We start from the raw sequence: 22868 nt of genomic DNA on the forward strand, positions 1-22868 counted from the left end.
GGGCGAGAAACACGCGGCTGGGGGGGGGCGAGAAACACGCGGTGGGGGGGGAGAAACACGCGGGGGGGCCGAGAAACACACGGCTGGGGGGGGAGAGAAACACGCGGCTGGGGGGGGAGAGAAACACGCGGCTGGGGGGGGGCGAGAAACACGTGGCGGGGGGGCCGAGAAACACACGGCTGGGGGGGGCCGAGAAACACGCGGCTGGGGGGGGGCCGAGAAACACGCGGCTGGGGGGGGCCGAGAAACACGCGGCTGGGGGGGGGGGCGAGAAACACGCGGTGGGGGGGGAGAAACACGCGGGGGGGCCGAGAAACACACGGCTGGGGGGGGAGAGAAACACGCGGCTGGGGGGGGGGAGAGAAACACGCGGCTGGGGGGGGGCCGAGAAACACGCGGCTGGGGGGGGGGCCGAGAAACACGCGGCGGGGGGGGGGGAGAATCCCACCGGCAGCAAGCCGCACAATGCCAAGAAACACGTGGCTGGGGGGGGGAGAAACACGCGGCTGGGGGGGGGCGAGAAACACGTGGCTGGGGGGGGGGAGAAACACGCGGCTGGGGGGGGGCGAGAAACACGCGGCTGGGGGGGGGGCGAGAAACACGCGGCGGGGGGGGAGAAACACGCGGGGGGGTCGAGAAACACACGGCTGGGGGGGGCCGAGAAACACGCGGCTGGGGGGGGAGAATCCCACCGGCAGCAAGCCGCACACTGCCGAGAAACACGCGGCTGGGGGGGGGGGCCGAGAAACATGCGGCTGGGGGGGGGGCCGAGAAACATGCGGCTGGGGGGGGGCGAGAAACACGCGGCTGGGGGGGGGCCGAGAAACACGCGGCTGGGGGGGGGGCCGAGAAACACGCGGCTGGGGGGGGGCGAGAAACACGCGGCTGGGGGGGGCGAGAAACACGCGGCTGGGGGGGGGCGAGAAACACGCGGTGGGGGGGGAGAAACACACGGCTGGGGGGGGGGGCGAGAAACACGCGGCTGGGGGGGGCCGAGAAACACGCGGCTGGGGGGGGCGAGAAACACGCGGCTGGGGGGGGCGAGAAACACGCGGTGGGGGGGGAGAAACACGCGGGGGGGCCGAGAAACACACGGCTGGGGGGGGGGCGAGAAACACGCGGCTGGGGGGGGCCGAGAAACACGCGGCTGGGGGGGGGCCGAGAAACACGCGGCTGGGGGGGGGCGAGAAACACGCGGCTGGGGGGGGCGAGAAACACGCGGCTGGGGGGGGCCGAGAAACACGCGGCTGGGGGGGGGGCGAGAAACACGCGGCTGGGGGGGGCGAGAAACACGCGGCTGGGGGGGGGCCGAGAAACACGCGGCTGGGGGGGGCCGAGAAACACGTGGCTGGGGGGGAGAAACACGCGGCTGGGGGGGCCGAGAAACACGCGGCTGGGGGGGGGCCGAGAAACACGCGGCTGGGGGGGGCCGAGAAACACGCGGCTGGGGGGGGCCGAGAAACACGCGGCTGGGGGGGCGCGAGAAACACGCGGCTGGGGGGGGGGCCGAGAAATACGCGGCTGGGGGGGGCCGAGAAACACGCGGCTGGGGGGGGGCCGAGAAACACGCGGCTGGGGGGGGCGAGAAACACGCGGCTGGGGGGGGGCCGAGAAACACGCGGCTGGGGGGGGCGAGAAACACGCGGCTGGGGGGGGGCGAGAAACACGCGGCTGGGGGTGGCCGAGAAACACGCGGCTGGGGGGGGGCGAGAAACACGCGGCTGGGGGGGGCCGAGAAACACGCGGCTGGGGGGGGCCGAGAAATACGCGGCTGGGGGGGGGCGAGAAACACGCGGCTGGGGGGGGCCGAGAAACACGCGGCTGGGGGGGGCCGAGAAACACGCGGCTGGAGGGGGCGAGAAACACGCGGCTGGGGGGGGAGAAACACGCGGCTGGGGGGGCCGAGAAACACGTGGCTGGGGGGGGGGGGAGAAACACGCGGCTGGGGGGGGCCGAGAAACACGCGGCTGGGGGGGGAGAAACACGCGGCTGGAGGGGGCGAGAAACACGCGGCTGGCGGGGGCCGAGAAACACGCGGCTGGGGGGGGGAGGGGCCGAGAAACACGCGGCTGGGGGGGGAGGGGCCGAGAAACACGCGGCTGGGGGGCCGAGAAACACACGGCTGGGGGGGGGCGAGAAACACGCGGCTGGGGAGGGGGCCGAGAAACACACGGCTGGGGGGGGCCGAGAAACACGCGGCTGGAGGGGGCCGAGAAACACGCGGCTGGGGGGGAGGGGCCGAGAATCACGCGGCTGGAGGGGGGGCCGAGAAACACGCGGCTGGGGTGGGGGGCCGAGAAACACGCGGCTGGGGGGGGGGCCGAGAATCACGCGGCTGGAGGGGGCCGAGAAACACGCGGCTGGAGGGGGCCGAGAAACACGCGGCTGGAGGGGGCCGAGAAACACGCGGCTGGGGGGGGGCGAGAAACACGCGGCTGGGGGGGGAGGGGCCGAGAAACACGCGGCTGGAGGGGGCCGAGAAAAACGCGGCTGGGAGGGGGGAAGAGATTCCCACCGGCAGCGAGCCGCACACTGCCGAGAAACACGCGGCTGGGGGGGAGGGGCCGAGAATCACGCAGCTGGGGGGGCAGAGATTCCCGCCCATTTCCTCCATCAGCAGGTTCAAAGGAGGCAGTGGGGAGAAGGTTTTGGCGGGAAGCCGGTGTGTATTTTCTGTGGGATCTTCCACTGGTGCCCTGCCACCACAGCAGATCAGGAAACCTGCTGGATGCCGGAATGAAATTGATTTGTGTCCCGTTAATGGGATGCAGAAGAAGGCCCGACCAAAATATTCCCCCCCCCCCATCACGCCCCATTCTCCGCCATGTCAAGGGAAAAACACGCCAGTCCAGAACACGTCTGGAACAACGTGGTGTGTAGAAGTCAGGACTCACCTGGGGCTACCTCCAGAGTTCAGGATGGAGGCCGCAGTAACCCTAGACCGTGGCCAGGAGGAGCATTTATCAGCAGGATCTTCCAGCTTCAGTGTCATGAGGAAATCGAACTTTCAGCTTCAGAGTGTTCCTGGAGATCCACCTTTTTTTTCAGGAGCTCCATCTTCTTTCCTCAATGCTGGGTCAGTGATGTCTGTCTTTTCAATATGGCACCCAAATATGATGGCAGGGTGTGAGGAATCAAACCCGTCCCGCCACGGAATATGGTTCTAAACCCCCAGATATGTAATTAATGAGGCTGGGGCGGAGGCTCTGGGGTGGTTTCCTGCTGGCCTCCAACACGGGAAACACTCCCGGTCCCCACTCCCACCACGGGACTTAGTCCCATATGGTAGAATTCCCCCGTTTAACTCGGTTTCTCTCTCCACTGACCTACAGTTTTTTCTAATTTTAATTATAGTTTCAAGGTATCTCACCAAAGAACGAGAAATTACATGAGGAAAAGTGTTTTCACACAGCAAATGGTTAGTTTGGTGCATACAGATTCATTAATAACTTTCACAAAAGAGAATTGGGATAAATACGTGGAACAGTGAGAACTGCAGGTTTGTGAGGAAAAAGGGAGAGAGTGGAGCTCACTGGATTGGCCGATTCGAAAGGGCTGGGTTAGATATGATGGGCTGAATGGCCTCGTTATGCACTGCACTGTTCTGTGATTCTATGGATGTAAATTACCTGCGGTGGTAGCTGTGGTGGTGATTGGTTTTGTCCGCTGGCCAAAGGAGACACCATAGAGGTAAATTGTGTACTTGGTACTAGGCCTGAGGCCTGTGATGATTGAAGAGCGTAGGCTACCAGGCAGCTTCAGCTTTTGCACGTCCTTTGACCCATCGACTCTATAGTGTACGAGGAAGGTGTCAAAGTCCTTCTCCACAGTCCAGCTGAGCTGGAGGGAATGATCTGTGATGTTGGAGGATGTGAGTTTGTCCAGTTTCCCCACATCTCCAGCTTCCACTTTCTCGGCGGAATCTAACAGAAAAGGCAGTCGAGAATTAAACATTTGAAAAGTGTCATAACCCCCACGAAGAGCACGGGGAAACCATCATCAATCTCCCCGCAGAGGCCTACCACCTGGGGCTCGCTTTGTGCAAAGGTTAAAAGCAGACCCAGATCAGGGCCTGCTGAGATGAGTCCTCCCAGCTAGGATTGCTGCCCTCTGACCCCGTTACCCTGGTTAGCTAATAGGGGAAGGCTTCACACTGCTCAGTGATCTTCACAGTGGGATCCAGCGCAGATATTTTACACAGAGTTTGTAAGTACGGATTGTGCTGCAGCAGCTATCAACCCTTCCCCTCAACAAATGTTGGAATGAGGCAAGGCCATTTGGTCCATCAAGGCCAGTGCTGTCACCATTGTCACCAAACGTGGCCAACTCATTCAGGGAAAGCTTCACCCCCTGTTCATTCTGACCCTGTATGAACTAAACAAATCTGAGTGAAGAAAAACAATATAAATCTACATTTATCTAGCCTGTCACAATCTCAGCTGCAAAGCCAATGAAATACTTTCCAAACATGTGTAAAAGACAGCAACATATACAAAACACACTGCACAAACTCACAGTCCAGTTTGTACAATTTTTACCCTCTTTACAACGCTGTGAGAATTAACCATGCCTTCTCCACCTCCATACTCAGCTACTATATCTCACTGCTGCCGGCTCTCCCACATTCTGCCCTCCAAAACTCTGCTTGTCCACGTCTTAACTCCCAGCAGATCCTGTCCCCCATCACTCCCTCCGCCCACTGACCTACATTGGTTCCTGGTGAAGCAACATCTTGATTTTAAAAGCCTTCGCCTTGTTCTCATTCCCTCCCCTGGCCTCATGCCCTCCAAACCGCAGCAATCTCCCTCATCCCCACAATCCTCCCTGATATCGGTGCTCCTCTAACTCTGGCCCTCGTGAGCATTTTAATTACTTCACTATGGTGGTCACGCCTTCAGTTGCCTGGGCTTTAAGCTCTGGTTTTACCCTCCTTCAACTTCTCCACCTTGCCTTCCCACTTTGGGAAGCTCCTCAAATTCTACCTCTTTGACCAGACCTTTGCCGTCTGATTAGCTAACATCTCCTCATGTGGCTCCATCTCGTTCACAATGTCCCGATGAAGCACCATTCGATGTTTGAATAAGTTAAAGATCCTATTTCAATACCAGTTGTTGCTGCTGGAAAGAGCAATTTCCACACAGCAAGCTCCCACAGCAGCAATGTGACGATGAACAGATCAATCTGATTTTTGTTTGAAGTGGCGTTGGTTGCGAGGTTAAAGACTGGCCGGGACACTGAGGGGACGTGGGGGGGGGGGGGGGGAGGGATTCTCGGGGGGGGGGGGGGGGATTCTTGGGGGGGGGGGATTCTCGCGGTGGGGGAGGGGATTCTCCGATGGGGAGAACTCCCCAGCTCTACTTAATGACCTGTGGAAATATTTAATGTCCAGACGAGTGAGCAGACAGAGGACGGCCCACTCAAACATGGCTGGCAGAACATTCTGGATAGAAGTAGATACACAAATCACCGAACCTATTTTCCACAGAATGACAGTGACGTTCATTTCACAGCCATCATTTTGGAGAAGAGCAGCGGTGGGGGGTGGGGGGAATTAACCTGGCCAATATTTACCCTCAATAAGGTTCAATTAAAAAACAATTAATTTGGTCATGATATCATTCCAGTCGTTGGGTTTCGCTGTGCATGGATTTGCCTATCCGATTAGCAACCGCACTACAATGCCTCAGTGATAACAATTCAAGGACACATTATTCACTGTTAATATCTTTGGGATATTTAAGATGGTGGAAGATGCTCCGAGATTGGTGTCTTTGCTTTTGGGTGCTGAGGCAGGAAGGTGGACCCCACATGGACTGATCACTGGGGAAGCACCTCCACATTCATTGACCCTTTAACAGTGAGGATCTTACCTGTGGTGACGTCCAATGTGAAGGGCGTGGTGCGCTGTCCTTCCCGAACCCCATACAGCCTGACGGTGTGCACAGTGGAGGGACTCAGACCCTTGATCACAGCTGACCGGAAGCGGCCTTGCACTTTACGTTCCTCCCAACGCGTGGAGCTACTCGACACCCTGTATTGGATAACAAAAGAGTCGAAGGCCCCTTCCGGAACCTTCCAGGACAGGCGGAAGTCCCTGGCGGTAATGTCTCTCACCGTCACATTGCGAAAACTAGCAACCTGGTCTGAAGGAGTGAGAAGAACAAAGACAAAAGAAGAAAATGAGAGGTTCGACTTTCCACAAAATCTCAGTGGGGTGAATTCTCCACTGGCAGAATTCTCCGTTCCTCCGGCAACGTAACTCCGCCTGCAGCTCACCTGGCTGCGTGGGGTGGCCACTGTGGGAAATCCCATTGGCCAGCAGCAGAAATGGAGAATCCCGCTGTCGGCAACAGCGGTCCGGCAAGGAACACTCAGCTGGGAAGGTGGAGAATTCACCCCAATGATTGTTATTCCTTTAACTTCTAACAGACAATTCCACTGAAACACATTGCGTACTGTCCCCAATCTACCCCGACACACACTGTACCCAATCTACCCCGACACACACTGTCCCCAATCTACTCCGACACACACTGTCCCCAATCTACCCCGACACACACTGTCCCCAATCTACCCCGACACACACTGTCCCCAATCTACTCCGACACACACTGTCCCCAATCTACCCCGACACACACTGTCCCCAATCTACCCCGACACACACTGTCCCCAATCTACCCCGACACACACTGTCCCCAATCTACCCCGACACACTGTCCCCAATCTACCCCGACACACACTGTCCCCAATCCACCCCGACACACACTGTCCCCAATCTACCCCCGACACACACTGTCCCCAATCTACCCCGACACACACTGTCCCCAATCTACCCCGACACACACTGTCCCCAATCTACCCCGACACACACTGTCCCCAATCTACCCCGACACACACTGTCCCCAATCTACCCTGACACACACTGTCCCCAAACTACCCCGACACACACTGTCCCCAATCTACCCCGACACACACTGGCCCCAATCTACCCCCGACACACACTGTCCCCAATCCACCCCGACACACACTGTCCCCAATCTACCCCCGACACACACTGTCCCCAATCTACCCCGACACACACTGTCCCCAATCTACCCCGACACACACTGTCCCCAATCTACCCCGACACACACTGTCCCCAATCTACCCCGACACACACTGTCCCCAATCTACCCCGACACTGTCCCCAATCTACCCCGACACACACTGTCCCCAATCTACCCCGACACACACTGTCCCCAATCTACTCCGACACACACTGTCCCCAATCTACCCCGACACACACTGTCCCCAATCTACCCCGACACACTGTCCCCAATCTACCCCGACACACACTGTCCCCAATCTACCCCGACACACTGTCCCCAATCTACCCCGACACACACTGTCCCCAATCTACCCCGACACACACTGTCCCCAATCTACCCCGACACACACTGTCCCCAATCTACCCCGACACACACTGTCCCCAATCTACCCCGACACACACTGTCCCCAATCTACCCCAACACACTGTCCCCAATCTATCCCGACACACACAGTCCCCAATCTACCCCGACACACACTGTCCCCAATCTACCCCGACACACACTGTCCCCAATCTACCCCGACACACACTGTCCCCAATCTACCCCGACACACACTGTCCCCAATCTACCCCGACACACACTGTCCCCAATCTACCCCGACACACTGTCCCCAATCTACCCCGACACACACTGTCCCCAATCCACCCCGACACACACTGTCCCCAATCTACCCCCGACACACACTGTCCCCAATCTACCCCGACACACACTGTCCCCAATCTACCCCGACACACACTGTCCCCAATCTACCCCGACACACACTGTCCCCAATCTACCCCGACACACACTGTCCTCAATCTACACCGACACACTACCCCAATCTACCCCGACACACACTGTCCCCAATCTACCCCGACACACACTGTCCCCAATCAACCCCCGACACACACTGTCCCCAATCTACCCCGACACACACTGTCCCCAATCTACCCCCGACACACACTGTCCCCAATCTACCCCGACACACACTGTCCCCAATCTACCCCGACACACACTGTCCCCAATCTACCCCCGACATACTGTCCCCAATCTACCCCCGAAACACACTGTCCCCAATCTACCCCGACACATACTGTCCCCAATCTACCCCGACACTGTCCCCAATCTACCCCCGACACACACTGTCCCCAATCTACCCCGACACACACTGTCCCCAATCTACCTCCGACACACACTGTCCCCAATCTACCACGACACACTGTCCCCAATCTACCCCGACACACACTATCCCCAATCTACCCCGACACACACTGTCCCCAATCTACCCCGACACACACTGTCCCCAATCTACCCCCGACACACACTGTCCCCAATCTACCCCCGACACACACTGTCCCCAATCTACCCCGACACACACTGTCCCCAATCTACCCCCGACACACACTGTCCGCAGTCTACCCCCGACACACACTGTCCCCAATCTACCCCCGACACACTGTCCCCAATCTACCCCGACACACACTGTACCCAATCTACCCCGACACACACTGTCCCCAATCTACCCCCGACACACTGTCCCCAATCTACCCCGACACACACTGTCCCCAATCTACCCCGACACACACTGTCCCCAATCTACCCTGACACACACTGTCCCCAATCTACCCCCGACATACACTGTCCCCAATCTACCCCGACACATACTGTCCCCAATCTACCCCGACACACACTGTCCCCAATCTACCCCCGAAACACACTGTCCCCAATGTACCCCCGACACACACTGTCCCCAATCTACCGCCGACACACTGTCCCCAATCTACCCCGACACATACTGTCCCCAATCTACCCCGACACACACTGTCCCCAATCTACCCCCGACACACTGTCCCCAATCTACCCCGACACACACTGTCCCCAATCTACCCCCGACACACTGTCCCCAATCTACCCCGACACACACTGTCCCCAATCTACCCCGACACACACTGTCCCCAATCTACTCTGACACACACTGTCCCCAATCTACCCCGACACACACTGTCCACAATCTACCCTGACACACACTGTCCCCAATCTACCCCGACACACTGTCCCCAATCTACCCCCAACACACACTGTCCCCAATCTACCCCGACACACACTGTCCCCAATCTACCCCGACACACACTGTCCCCAATCTACCCCCGACACACACTGTCCCCAATCTACCCCCGACACACACTGTCCCCAATCTACCCCCGACACACACTGTCCCCAATCTACCCCGACACACACTGTCCCCAATCTACCCCGACACTGTCCCCAATCTACCCCCGACACACACTGTCCCCAATCTACCCCGACACACACTGTCCCCAATCTACCCCGACACACACTGTCCCCAATCTACCCCGACACACACTGTCCCCAATCTACCCCGACACACACTGTCCCCAATCTACCCCGACACACACTGTCCCCAATCTACCCCGACACCCCGACACACTGTCCCCAATCTACCCCCGACACATACAGTCCCCAATCTACCCCGACACATACTGTCCCCAATCTACCCCCGAAACACACTGTCCCCAATCTACCCCGACACACACTGTCGCCAATCTACCCCCGACACACACTGTCCCCAATCTACCCCGACACACACTGTCCCCAATCTACCCCCGACACATACTGTCCCCAAACTACCCCCAACACACACTGTCCCCAATCTACCCCCGACACACACTGTCCCCAATCTACCCCCGACACACACTGTCCCCAATCTACCCCCGACACACTGTCCCCAATCTACCCCCGACACATACTGTCCCCAATCTACCCCCGACACACTGTCCCCAATCAACCCTGACACACACTGTCCCCAATCTACCTCCGACACACACTGTCCCCAATCTACCCCCGAAACACACTGTCCCCAATCTACCCCCGACACACACTGTTCCCAATCTACCCCCAACACACACTGTCCCCAATCTACCCCGACACACACTGTCTCCAATCTACCCCGACACACACTGTCCCCAATCTACCTGGACACATACTGTCCCCAATCTACCTCCGACACACACTGTCCCCAATCTACCCCGACACACACTGTCCCCAATCTACCCCGACACACACTGTCCCCAATCTACCCTGACACTGTACCCAATCTACCCCCGACACACTGTCCCCAATCTACCCCGACACACACAGTCCCCAATCTACCCCGACACACACTGTCCCCAATCTACCCCGACACACTGTCCCCAATCTACCCCCGACACACACTGTCCCCAATCTACCCCGACACACACTGTCCCCAATCTACCCCCGACACACACTGTCCCCAATCTACCCCGACACACTGTCCCCAATCTACCCCGACACACACTGTCCCCAATCTACCCCGACACACACTGTCCCCAATCTACCCCCGACACACACTGTCCCCAATCTACCCCGGACACACTGTCCCCAATCTACCCCCGACACACACTGTCCCCAATCTACCCCCGACACACTGTCCCCAATCTACCCCCGACACATACTGTCCCCAATCTACCCCCGACACACTGTCCCCAATCTACCCCTGACACACACTGTCCCCAATCTACCCCCAACACGCACTGTCCCCAATCTACCCCCGACACACACTGTCCCCAATCTACCCCCAACACGCACTGTCCCCAATCTACCCCCGACACACACTGTCCCCAATCTACCCCCGACACACACTGTCCCCAATCTACCCCCGACACACACTGTCCCCAATCTACCCCGACACACACTGTCCCCAATCTAACCCCGACACACTGTCCCCAATCGACCCCGACACACACTGTCCCCAATCTACCCCCGACACACACTGTCCCCAATCTACCCCCGACACACACTGTCCCCAATCTACCCCGACACACACTGTCCCCAATCTAACCCCGACACACTGTCCCCAATCGACCCCGACACACACTGTCCCCAATCTACCCCCGACACACACTGTCCCCAATCTACCCCCAACACGCACTGTCCCCAATCTACCCCCGACACACACTGTCCCCAATCTACCCCCGACACACACTGTCCCCAATCTACCCCCGACACACACTGTCCCCAATCTACCCCGACACACACTGTCCCCAATCTACCCCGACACACTGTCCCCAATCTACCCCGACACACACTGTCCCCAATCTACCCCGACACACACTGTCCCCAATCTACCCCCGACACACACTGTCCCCAATCTACCCTGACACACACTGTCCCCAATCTACCCCCGACACACTGTCCCCAATCTACCCCGACAGACACTGTCCCCAATCTACCCCCGACACATACTGTCCCCAATCTACCCCCGACACATACTGTCCCCAATCTACCCCCGACACATACTGTCCCCAATCTACCCCCGACACATACTGTCCCCAATCTACCCCGACACATACTGTCCCCAATCTACCCCCGACACACACTGTCCCCAATCTACCCCCGACACACTGTCCCCAATCTACCCCCGACACATACTGTCCCCAATCTACCCCCGACACACACTGTCCCCAATCTACCCCCGACACACACTGTCCCCAATCTACCCCCGACACATACTGTCCCCAATCTACCCCCGACACTCACTGTCCCCAATCTACCCCTGACACACTGTCCCCAATCTAACCCCGACACATACTGTCCCCAATCTATCCCCGACACACTGTCCCCAATCAACCCTGACACACACTGTCCCCAATCTACCTCCGACACACACTGTCCCCAATCTACCCCCGAAACACACTGTCCCCAATCTACCCCCGACACACACTGGCTCAATCTAACCCCGACACACACTGTCCCCAATCTACCCCGACACACACTGTCCCCAATCTACCCGGACACATACTGTCCCCAATCTACCTCCGACACACACTGTCCCCAATCTACCCCGACACACACTGTCCCCAGTCTACCCCCGACAGACACTGTCCCCAATCTACCCTGACACTGTCCCCAATCTACCCCCGACACACTGTCCCCAATCTACCCCGACACACACTGTCCCCAATCTACCCCGACACACACTGTCCACAGTCTACCCCCGACACACACTGTCCCCAATCTACCCTGACACTGTCCCCAATCTACCCCCGACACACACTGTCCCCAATCTACCACGACACACTGTCCCCAATCTACCCCGACACACACTGTCCCCAATCTACCCCGACACACACTGTCCCCAATCTACCCCGACACACAATGTCCCCCATCTACCCCCGACACACACTGTCCCCAATCTACCCCCGACACACACTGTCCCAAATCTACCCCGACACACACTGTCCCCAATCTACCCCCCGACACACACTGTCCGCAGTCTACCCCCGACACACACTGTCCCCAATCTACCCCCGACACACTGTCCCCAATCTACCCCGACACACACTGTACCCAATCTACCCCGACACACACTGTCCCCAATCTACCCCCGACACACTGTCCCCAATCTACCCCGACACACACTGTCCCCAATCTACCCCGACACACACTGTCCCCAATCTACCCTGACACACACTGTCCCCAATCTACCCCCGACATACACTGTCCCCAATCTACCCCGACACATACTGTCCCCAATCTACCCCGACACACACTGTCCCCAATCTACCCCCGAAACACACTGTCCCCAATGTGCCCCCGACACACACTGTCCCCAATCTACCGCCGACACACTGTCCCCAATCTACCCCGACACATACTGTCCCCAATCTACCGCGACACACACTGTCCCCAATCTACCCCCGACACACTGTCCCCAATCTACCCCGACACACACTGTCCCCAATCTACCCCCGACACACTGTCCCCAATCTACCCCGACACACACTGTCCCCAATCTACCCCGACACACACTGTCCCCAATCTACTCTGACACACACTGTCCCCAATCTACCCCGACACACACTGTCCACAATCTACCCTGACACACACTGTCCCCAATCTACCCCGACACACTGTCCCCAATCTACCCCCAACACACACTGTCCCCAATCTACCCCGACACACACTGTCCCCAATCTACCCCGACACACACTGTCCCCAATCTACCCCCGACACACACTGTCCCCAATCTACCCCCGACACACACTGTCCCCAATCTACCCCCGACACACACTGTCCCCAATCTACCCCGACACACACTGTCCCCAATCTACCCCGACACTGTCCCCAATCTACCCCCGACACACACTGTCCCCAATCTACCCCGACACACACTGTCCCCAATCTACCCCGACACACACTGTCCCCAATCTACCCCGACACACACTGTCCCCAATCTACCCCGACACACACTGTCCCCAATCTACCCCGACACACACTGTCCCCAATCTACCCCGACACCCCGACACACTGTCCCCAATCTACCCCCGACACATACAGTCCCCAATCTACCCCGACACATACTGTCCCCAATCTACCCCCGAAACACACTGTCCCCAATCTACCCCGACACACACTGTCGCCAATCTACCCCCGACACACACTGTCCCCAATCTACCCCGACACACACTGTCCCCAATCTACCCCCGACACATACTGTCCCCAAACTACCCCCAACACACACTGTCCCCAATCTACCCCCGACACACACTGTCCCCAATCTACCCCCGACACACACTGTCCCCAATCTACCCCCGACACACTGTCCCCAATCTACCCCCGACACATACTGTCCCCAATCTACCCCCGACACACTGTCCCCAATCAACCCTGACACACACTGTCCCCAATCTACCTCCGACATACACTGTCCCCAATCTACCCCCGAAACACACTGTCCCCAATCTACCCCCGACACACACTGTTCCCAATCTACCCCCAACACACACTGTCCCCAATCTACCCCGACACACACTGTCCCCAATCTACCCCGACACACACTGTCCCCAATCTACCTGGACACATACTGTCCCCAATCTACCTCCGACACACACTGTCCCCAATCTACCCCGACACACACTGTCCCCAATCTACCCCGACACACACTGTCCCCAATCTACCCTGACACTGTCCCCAATCTACCCCCGACACACTGTCCCCAATCTACCCCGACACACACAGTCCCCAATCTACCCCGACACACACTGTCCCCAATCTACCCCGACACACTGTCCCCAATCTACCCCCGACACACACTGTCCCCAATCTACCCCGACACACACTGTCCCCAATCTACCCCCGACACACACTGTCCCCAATCTACCCCGACACACTGTCCCCAATCTACCCCGACACACACTGTCCCCAATCTACCCCGACACACACTGTCCCCAATCTACCCCCGACACACACTGTCCCCAATCTACCCCCGACACACTGTCCCCAATCTACCCCCGACACACACTGTCCCCAATCTACCCCCGACACACTGTCCCCAATCTACCCCCGACACATACTGTCCCCAATCTACCCCCGACACACTGTCCCCAATCTACCCCTGACACACTGTCCCCAATCTACCCCCGACATACACTGTCCCCAATTTACCCCGACACACACTGTCCCCAATCTACCCCGACACACACTGTCCCCAATCTAACCCCGACACACTGTCCCCAATCGACCCCGACACACACTGTCCCCAATCTACCCCCGACACACACTGTCCCCAATCTACCCCCAACACGCACTGTCCCCAATCTACCCCCGACACACACTGTCCCCAATCTACCCCCGACACACACTGTCCCCAATCTATCCCCGACACACACTGTCCCCAATCTACCCCGACACACACTGTCCCCAATCTACCCCGACACACTGTCCCCAATCTACCCCGACACACACTGTCCCCAATCTACCCCGACACACACTGTCCCCAATCTACCCCCGACACACACTGTCCCCAATCTACCCTGACACACACTGTCCCCAATCTACCCCCGACACACTGTCCCCAATCTACCCCGACAGACACTGTCCCCAATCTACCCCCGACACATACTGTCCCCAATCTACCCCCGACACATACTGTCCCCAATCTACCCCCGACACATACTGTCCGCAATCTACCCCCGACACATACTGTCCCCAATCTACCCCGACACATACTGTCCCCAATCTACCCCCGACACACACTGTCCCCAATCTACCCCCGACACACTGTCCCCAATCTACCCCCGACACATACTGTCCCCAATCTACCCCCGACACACACTGTCCCCAATCTACCCCCGACACACACTGTCCCCAATCTACCCCCGACACATACTGTCCCCAATCTACCCCCGACACTCACTGTCCCCAATCTACCCCTGACACACTGTCCCCAATCTAACCCCGACACATACTGTCCCCAATCTACCCCCGACACACTGTCCCCAATCAACCCTGACACACACTGTCCCCAATCTACCTCCGACACACACTGTCCCCAATCTACCCCCGAAACACACTGTCCCCAATCTACCCCCGACACACACTGGCTCAATCTAACCCCGACACACACTGTCCCCAATCTACCCCGACACACACTGTCCCCAATCTACCCGGACACATACTGTCCCCAATCTACCCCGACACACTGTCCCCAATCTACCCCGACACACACTGTCCCCAATCTACCCGGACACATACTGTCCCCAATCTACCTCCGACACACACTGTCCCCAATCTACCCCGACACACACTGTCCCCAGTCTACCCCCGACAGACACTGTCCCCAATCTACCCTGACACTGTCCCCAATCTACCCCCGACACACTGTCCCCAATCTACCCCGACACACACACTGTCCCCAATCTACCCCGACACACACTGTCCACAGTCTACCCCCGACACACACTGTCCCCAATCTACCCTGACACTGTCCCCAATCTACCCCCGACACACTGTCCCCAATCTACCCCGACACACACTGTCCCCAATCTACCCCGACACAATGTCCCCAATCTACCCCCGACACACACTGTCCCCAATCTACCCCGACACACACTGTCCCCAATCTACCCCCGACACACACTGTCCCCAATCTACCCCCGACACACACTGTCCCAAATCTACCCCGACACACACTGTCCCCAATCTACCCCCCGACACACACTGTCCGCAGTCTACCCCCGACACACACTGTCCCCAATCTACCCCCGACACACTGTCCCCAATCTACCCCGACACACACTGTACCCAATCTACCCCGACACACACTGTCCCCAATCTACCCCCGACACACTGTCCCCAATCTACCCCGACACACACTGTCCCCAATCTACCCCGACACACACTGTCCCCAATCTACCCTGACACACACTGTCCCCAATCTACCCCCGACATACACTGTCCCCAATCTACCCCGACACATACTGTCCCCAATCTACCCCGACACACACTGTCCCCAATCTACCCCCGAAACACACTGTCCCCAATGTGCCCCCGACACACACTGTCCCCAATCTACCGCCGACACACTGTCCCCAATCTACCCCGACACATACTGTCCCCAATCTACCGCGACACACACTGTCCCCAATCTACCCCCGACACACTGTCCCCAATCTACCCCGACACACACTGTCCCCAATCTACCCCCGACACACTGTCCCCAATCTACCCCGACACACACTGTCCCCAATCTACCCCGACACACACTGTCCCCAATCTACTCTGACACACACTGTCCCCAATCTACCCCGACACACACTGTCCACAATCTACCCCCGACACACACTGTCCCCAATCTACCCCCGACACACACTGTCCCAAATCTACCCCGACACACACTGTCCCCAATCTACCCCCCGACACACACTGTCCGCAGTCTACCCCCGACACACACTGTCCCCAATCTACCCCCGACACACTGTCCCCAATCTACCCCGACACACACTGTACCCAATCTACCCCGACACACACTGTCCCCAATCTACCCCCGACACACTGTCCCCAATCTACCCCGACACACACTGTCCCCAATCTACCCCGACACACACTGTCCCCAATCTACCCTGACACACACTGTCCCCAATCTACCCCCGACATACACTGTCCCCAATCTACCCCGACACATACTGTCCCCAATCTACCCCGACACACACTGTCCCCAATCTACCCCGACACACACTGTCCCCAATCTACCCCGACACACAATGTCCCCCATCTACCCCCGACACACACTGTCCCCAATCTACCCCCGACACACACTGTCCCAAATCTACCCCCGACACACACTGTCCCCAATCTACCCCCGACACACACTGTCCCCAATCTACCCCGACACACACTGTCCCCAATCTACCCCGACACACTGTCCCCAATCTACCCCGACACACACTGTCCCCAATCTACCCCGACACACACTGTCCCCAATCTACCCCCGACACACACTGTCCCCAATCTACCCTGACACACACTGTCCCCAATCTACCCCCGACACACTGTCCCCAATCTACCCCGACAGACACTGTCCCCAATCTACCCCCGACACATACTGTCCCCAATCTACCCCCGACACATACTGTCCCCAATCTACCCCCGACACATACTGTCCCCAATCTACCCCCGACACATACTGTCCCCAATCTACCCCGACACATACTGTCCCCAATCTACCCCCGACACACACTGTCCCCAATCTACCCCCGACACACTGTCCCCAATCTACCCCCGACACATACTGTCCCCAATCTACCCCCGACACACACTGTCCCCAATCTACCCCCGACACACACTGTCCCCAATCTACCCCCGACACATACTGTCCCCAATCTACCCCCGACACTCACTGTCCCCAATCTACCCCTGACACACTGTCCCCAATCTAACCCCGACACATACTGTCCCCAATCTATCCCCGACACACTGTCCCCAATCAACCCTGACACACACTGTCCCCAATCTACCTCCGACACACACTGTCCCCAATCTACCCCCGAAACACACTGTCCCCAATCTACCCCCGACACACACTGGCTCAATCTAACCCCGACACACACTGTCCCCAATCTACCCCGACACACACTGTCCCCAATCTACCCGGACACATACTGTCCCCAATCTACCTCCGACACACACTGTCCCCAATCTACCCCGACACACACTGTCCCCAGTCTACCCCCGACAGACACTGTCCCCAATCTACCCTGACACTGTCCCCAATCTACCCCCGACACACTGTCCCCAATCTACCCCGACACACACTGTCCCCAATCTACCCCGACACACACTGTCCACAGTCTACCCCCGACACACACTGTCCCCAATCTACCCTGACACTGTCCCCAATCTACCCCCGACACACACTGTCCCCAATCTACCACGACACACTGTCCCCAATCTACCCCGACACACACTGTCCCCAATCTACCCCGACACACACTGTCCCCAATCTACCCCGACACACAATGTCCCCCATCTACCCCCGACACACACTGTCCCCAATCTACCCCCGACACACACTGTCCCAAATCTACCCCGACACACACTGTCCCCAATCTACCCCCCGACACACACTGTCCGCAGTCTACCCCCGACACACACTGTCCCCAATCTACCCCCGACACACTGTCCCCAATCTACCCCGACACACACTGTACCCAATCTACCCCGACACACACTGTCCCCAATCTACCCCCGACACACTGTCCCCAATCTACCCCGACACACACTGTCCCCAATCTACCCCGACACACACTGTCCCCAATCTACCCTGACACACACTGTCCCCAATCTACCCCCGACATACACTGTCCCCAATCTACCCCGACACATACTGTCCCCAATCTACCCCGACACACACTGTCCCCAATCTACCCCCGAAACACACTGTCCCCAATGTGCCCCCGACACACACTGTCCCCAATCTACCGCCGACACACTGTCCCCAATCTACCCCGACACATACTGTCCCCAATCTACCGCGACACACACTGTCCCCAATCTACCCCCGACACACTGTCCCCAATCTACCCCGACACACACTGTCCCCAATCTACCCCCGACACACTGTCCCCAATCTACCCCGACACACACTGTCCCCAATCTACCCCGACACACACTGTCCCCAATCTACTCTGACACACACTGTCCCCAATCTACCCCGACACACACTGTCCACAATCTACCCTGACACACACTGTCCCCAATCTACCCCGACACACTGTCCCCAATCTACCCCCAACACACACTGTCCCCAATCTACCCCGACACACACTGTCCCCAATCTACCCCGACACACACTGTCCCCAATCTACCCCCGACACACACTGTCCCCAATCTACCCCCGACACACACTGTCCCCAATCTACCCCCGACACACACTGTCCCCAATCTACCCCGACACACACTGTCCCCAATCTACCCCGACACTGTCCCCAATCTACCCCCGACACACACTGTCCCCAATCTACCCCGACACACACTGTCCCCAATCTACCCCGACACACACTGTCCCCAATCTACCCCGACACACACTGTCCCCAATCTACCCCGACACACACTGTCCCCAATCTACCCCGACACACACTGTCCCCAATCTACCCCGACACCCCGACACACTGTCCCCAATCTACCCCCGACACATACAGTCCCCAATCTACCCCGACACATACTGTCCCCAATCTACCCCCGAAACACACTGTCCCCAATCTACCCCGACACACACTGTCGCCAATCTACCCCCGACACACACTGTCCCCAATCTACCCCGACACACACTGTCCCCAATCTACCCCCGACACATACTGTCCCCAAACTACCCCCAACACACACTGTCCCCAATCTACCCCCGACACACACTGTCCCCAATCTACCCCCGACACACACTGTCCCCAATCTACCCCCGACACACTGTCCCCAATCTACCCCCGACACATACTGTCCCCAATCTACCCCCGACACACTGTCCCCAATCAACCCTGACACACACTGTCCCCAATCTACCTCCGACATACACTGTCCCCAATCTACCCCCGAAACACACTGTCCCCAATCTACCCCCGACACACACTGTTCCCAATCTACCCCCAACACACACTGTCCCCAATCTACCCCGACACACACTGTCCCCAATCTACCCCGACACACACTGTCCCCAATCTACCTGGACACATACTGTCCCCAATCTACCTCCGACACACACTGTCCCCAATCTACCCCGACACACACTGTCCCCAATCTACCCCGACACACACTGTCCCCAATCTACCCTGACACACACAGTCCCCAATCTACCCCGACACACACTGTCCCCAATCTACCCCGACACACTGTCCCCAATCTACCCCCGACACACACTGTCCCCAATCTACCCCGACACACACTGTCCCCAATCTACCCCCGACACACACTGTCCCCAATCTACCCCGACACACTGTCCCCAATCTACCCCGACACACACTGTCCCCAATCTACCCCGACACACACTGTCCCCAATCTACCCCCGACACACACTGTCCCCAATCTACCCCCGACACACTGTCCCCAATCTACCCCCGACACACACTGTCCCCAATCTACCCCCGACACACTGTCCCCAATCTACCCCCGACACATACTGTCCCCAATCTACCCCCGACACACTGTCCCCAATCTACCCCTGACACACTGTCCCCAATCTACCCCCGACATACACTGTCCCCAATTTACCCCGACACACACTGTCCCCAATCTACCCCGACACACACTGTCCCCAATCTAACCCCGACACACTGTCCCCAATCGACCCCGACACACACTGTCCCCAATCTACCCCCGACACACACTGTCCCCAATCTACCCCCAACACGCACTGTCCCCAATCTACCCCCGACACACACTGTCCCCAATCTACCCCCGACACACACTGTCCCCAATCTATCCCCGACACACACTGTCCCCAATCTACCCCGACACACACTGTCCCCAATCTACCCCGACACACTGTCCCCAATCTACCCCGACACACACTGTCCCCAATCTACCCCGACACACACTGTCCCCAATCTACCCCCGACACACACTGTCCCCAATCTACCCTGACACACACTGTCCCCAATCTACCCCCGACACACTGTCCCCAATCTACCCCGACAGACACTGTCCCCAATCTACCCCCGACACATACTGTCCCCAATCTACCCCCGACACATACTGTCCCCAATCTACCCCCGACACATACTGTCCGCAATCTACCCCCGACACATACTGTCCCCAATCTACCCCGACACATACTGTCCCCAATCTACCCCCGACACACACTGTCCCCAATCTACCCCCGACACACTGTCCCCAATCTACCCCCGACACATACTGTCCCCAATCTACCCCCGACACACACTGTCCCCAATCTACCCCCGACACACACTGTCCCCAATCTACCCCCGACACATACTGTCCCCAATCTACCCCCGACACTCACTGTCCCCAATCTACCCCTGACACACTGTCCCCAATCTAACCCCGACACATACTGTCCCCAATCTACCCCCGACACACTGTCCCCAATCAACCCTGACACACACTGTCCCCAATCTACCTCCGACACACACTGTCCCCAATCTACCCCCGAAACACACTGTCCCCAATCTACCCCCGACACACACTGGCTCAATCTAACCCCGACACACACTGTCCCCAATCTACCCCGACACACACTGTCCCCAATCTACCCGGACACATACTGTCCCCAATCTACCCCGACACACTGTCCCCAATCTACCCCGACACACACTGTCCCCAATCTACCCGGACACATACTGTCCCCAATCTACCTCCGACACACACTGTCCCCAATCTACCCCGACACACACTGTCCCCAGTCTACCCCCGACAGACACTGTCCCCAATCTACCCTGACACTGTCCCCAATCTACCCCCGACACACTGTCCCCAATCTACCCCGACACACACACTGTCCCCAATCTACCCCGACACACACTGTCCACAGTCTACCCCCGACACACACTGTCCCCAATCTACCCTGACACTGTCCCCAATCTACCCCCGACACACTGTCCCCAATCTACCCCGACACACACTGTCCCCAATCTACCCCGACACAATGTCCCCAATCTACCCCCGACACACACTGTCCCCAATCTACCCCGACACACACTGTCCCCAATCTACCCCCGACACACACTGTCCCCAATCTACCCCCGACACACACTGTCCCAAATCTACCCCGACACACACTGTCCCCAATCTACCCCCCGACACACACTGTCCGCAGTCTACCCCCGACACACACTGTCCCCAATCTACCCCCGACACACTGTCCCCAATCTACCCCGACACACACTGTACCCAATCTACCCCGACACACACTGTCCCCAATCTACCCCCGACACACTGTCCCCAATCTACCCCGACACACACTGTCCCCAATCTACCCCGACACACACTGTCCCCAATCTACCCTGACACACACTGTCCCCAATCTACCCCCGACATACACTGTCCCCAATCTACCCCGACACATACTGTCCCCAATCTACCCCGACACACACTGTCCCCAATCTACCCCCGAAACACACTGTCCCCAATGTGCCCCCGACACACACTGTCCCCAATCTACCGCCGACACACTGTCCCCAATCTACCCCGACACATACTGTCCCCAATCTACCGCGACACACACTGTCCCCAATCTACCCCCGACACACTGTCCCCAATCTACCCCGACACACACTGTCCCCAATCTACCCCCGACACACTGTCCCCAATCTACCCCGACACACACTGTCCCCAATCTACCCCGACACACACTGTCCCCAATCTACTCTGACACACACTGTCCCCAATCTACCCCGACACACACTGTCCACAATCTACCCCCGACACACACTGTCCCCAATCTACCCCCGACACACACTGTCCCAAATCTACCCC

At 57.9% G+C, this 22868-nt stretch overlaps 1 protein-coding gene across 7 annotated transcripts in view; it reads right to left on the reverse strand.

The window, feature by feature from the left end:
* Window positions 1-22868, reverse strand: part of LOC140390470 (tenascin-X-like) — a 321608-nt gene that overhangs the window by 134416 nt on the left and 164324 nt on the right. For all 7 annotated transcript variants that reach the window (XM_072475624.1, XM_072475623.1, XM_072475622.1 and 4 more), the window contains 2 exons: window positions 5871-6143; window positions 3630-3923 (listed from right to left, as the gene is read on the reverse strand). In XM_072475624.1, coding sequence (XP_072331725.1) covers window positions 3630-3923; window positions 5871-6143 — 567 coding nt within the window. The remainder of the gene's footprint in view (window positions 1-3629; window positions 3924-5870; window positions 6144-22868) is intronic.

Source organism: Scyliorhinus torazame, chromosome 14, assembly GCF_047496885.1.
Source record: "Scyliorhinus torazame isolate Kashiwa2021f chromosome 14, sScyTor2.1, whole genome shotgun sequence".
Taxonomy (NCBI): domain Eukaryota; kingdom Metazoa; phylum Chordata; class Chondrichthyes; order Carcharhiniformes; family Scyliorhinidae; genus Scyliorhinus; species Scyliorhinus torazame.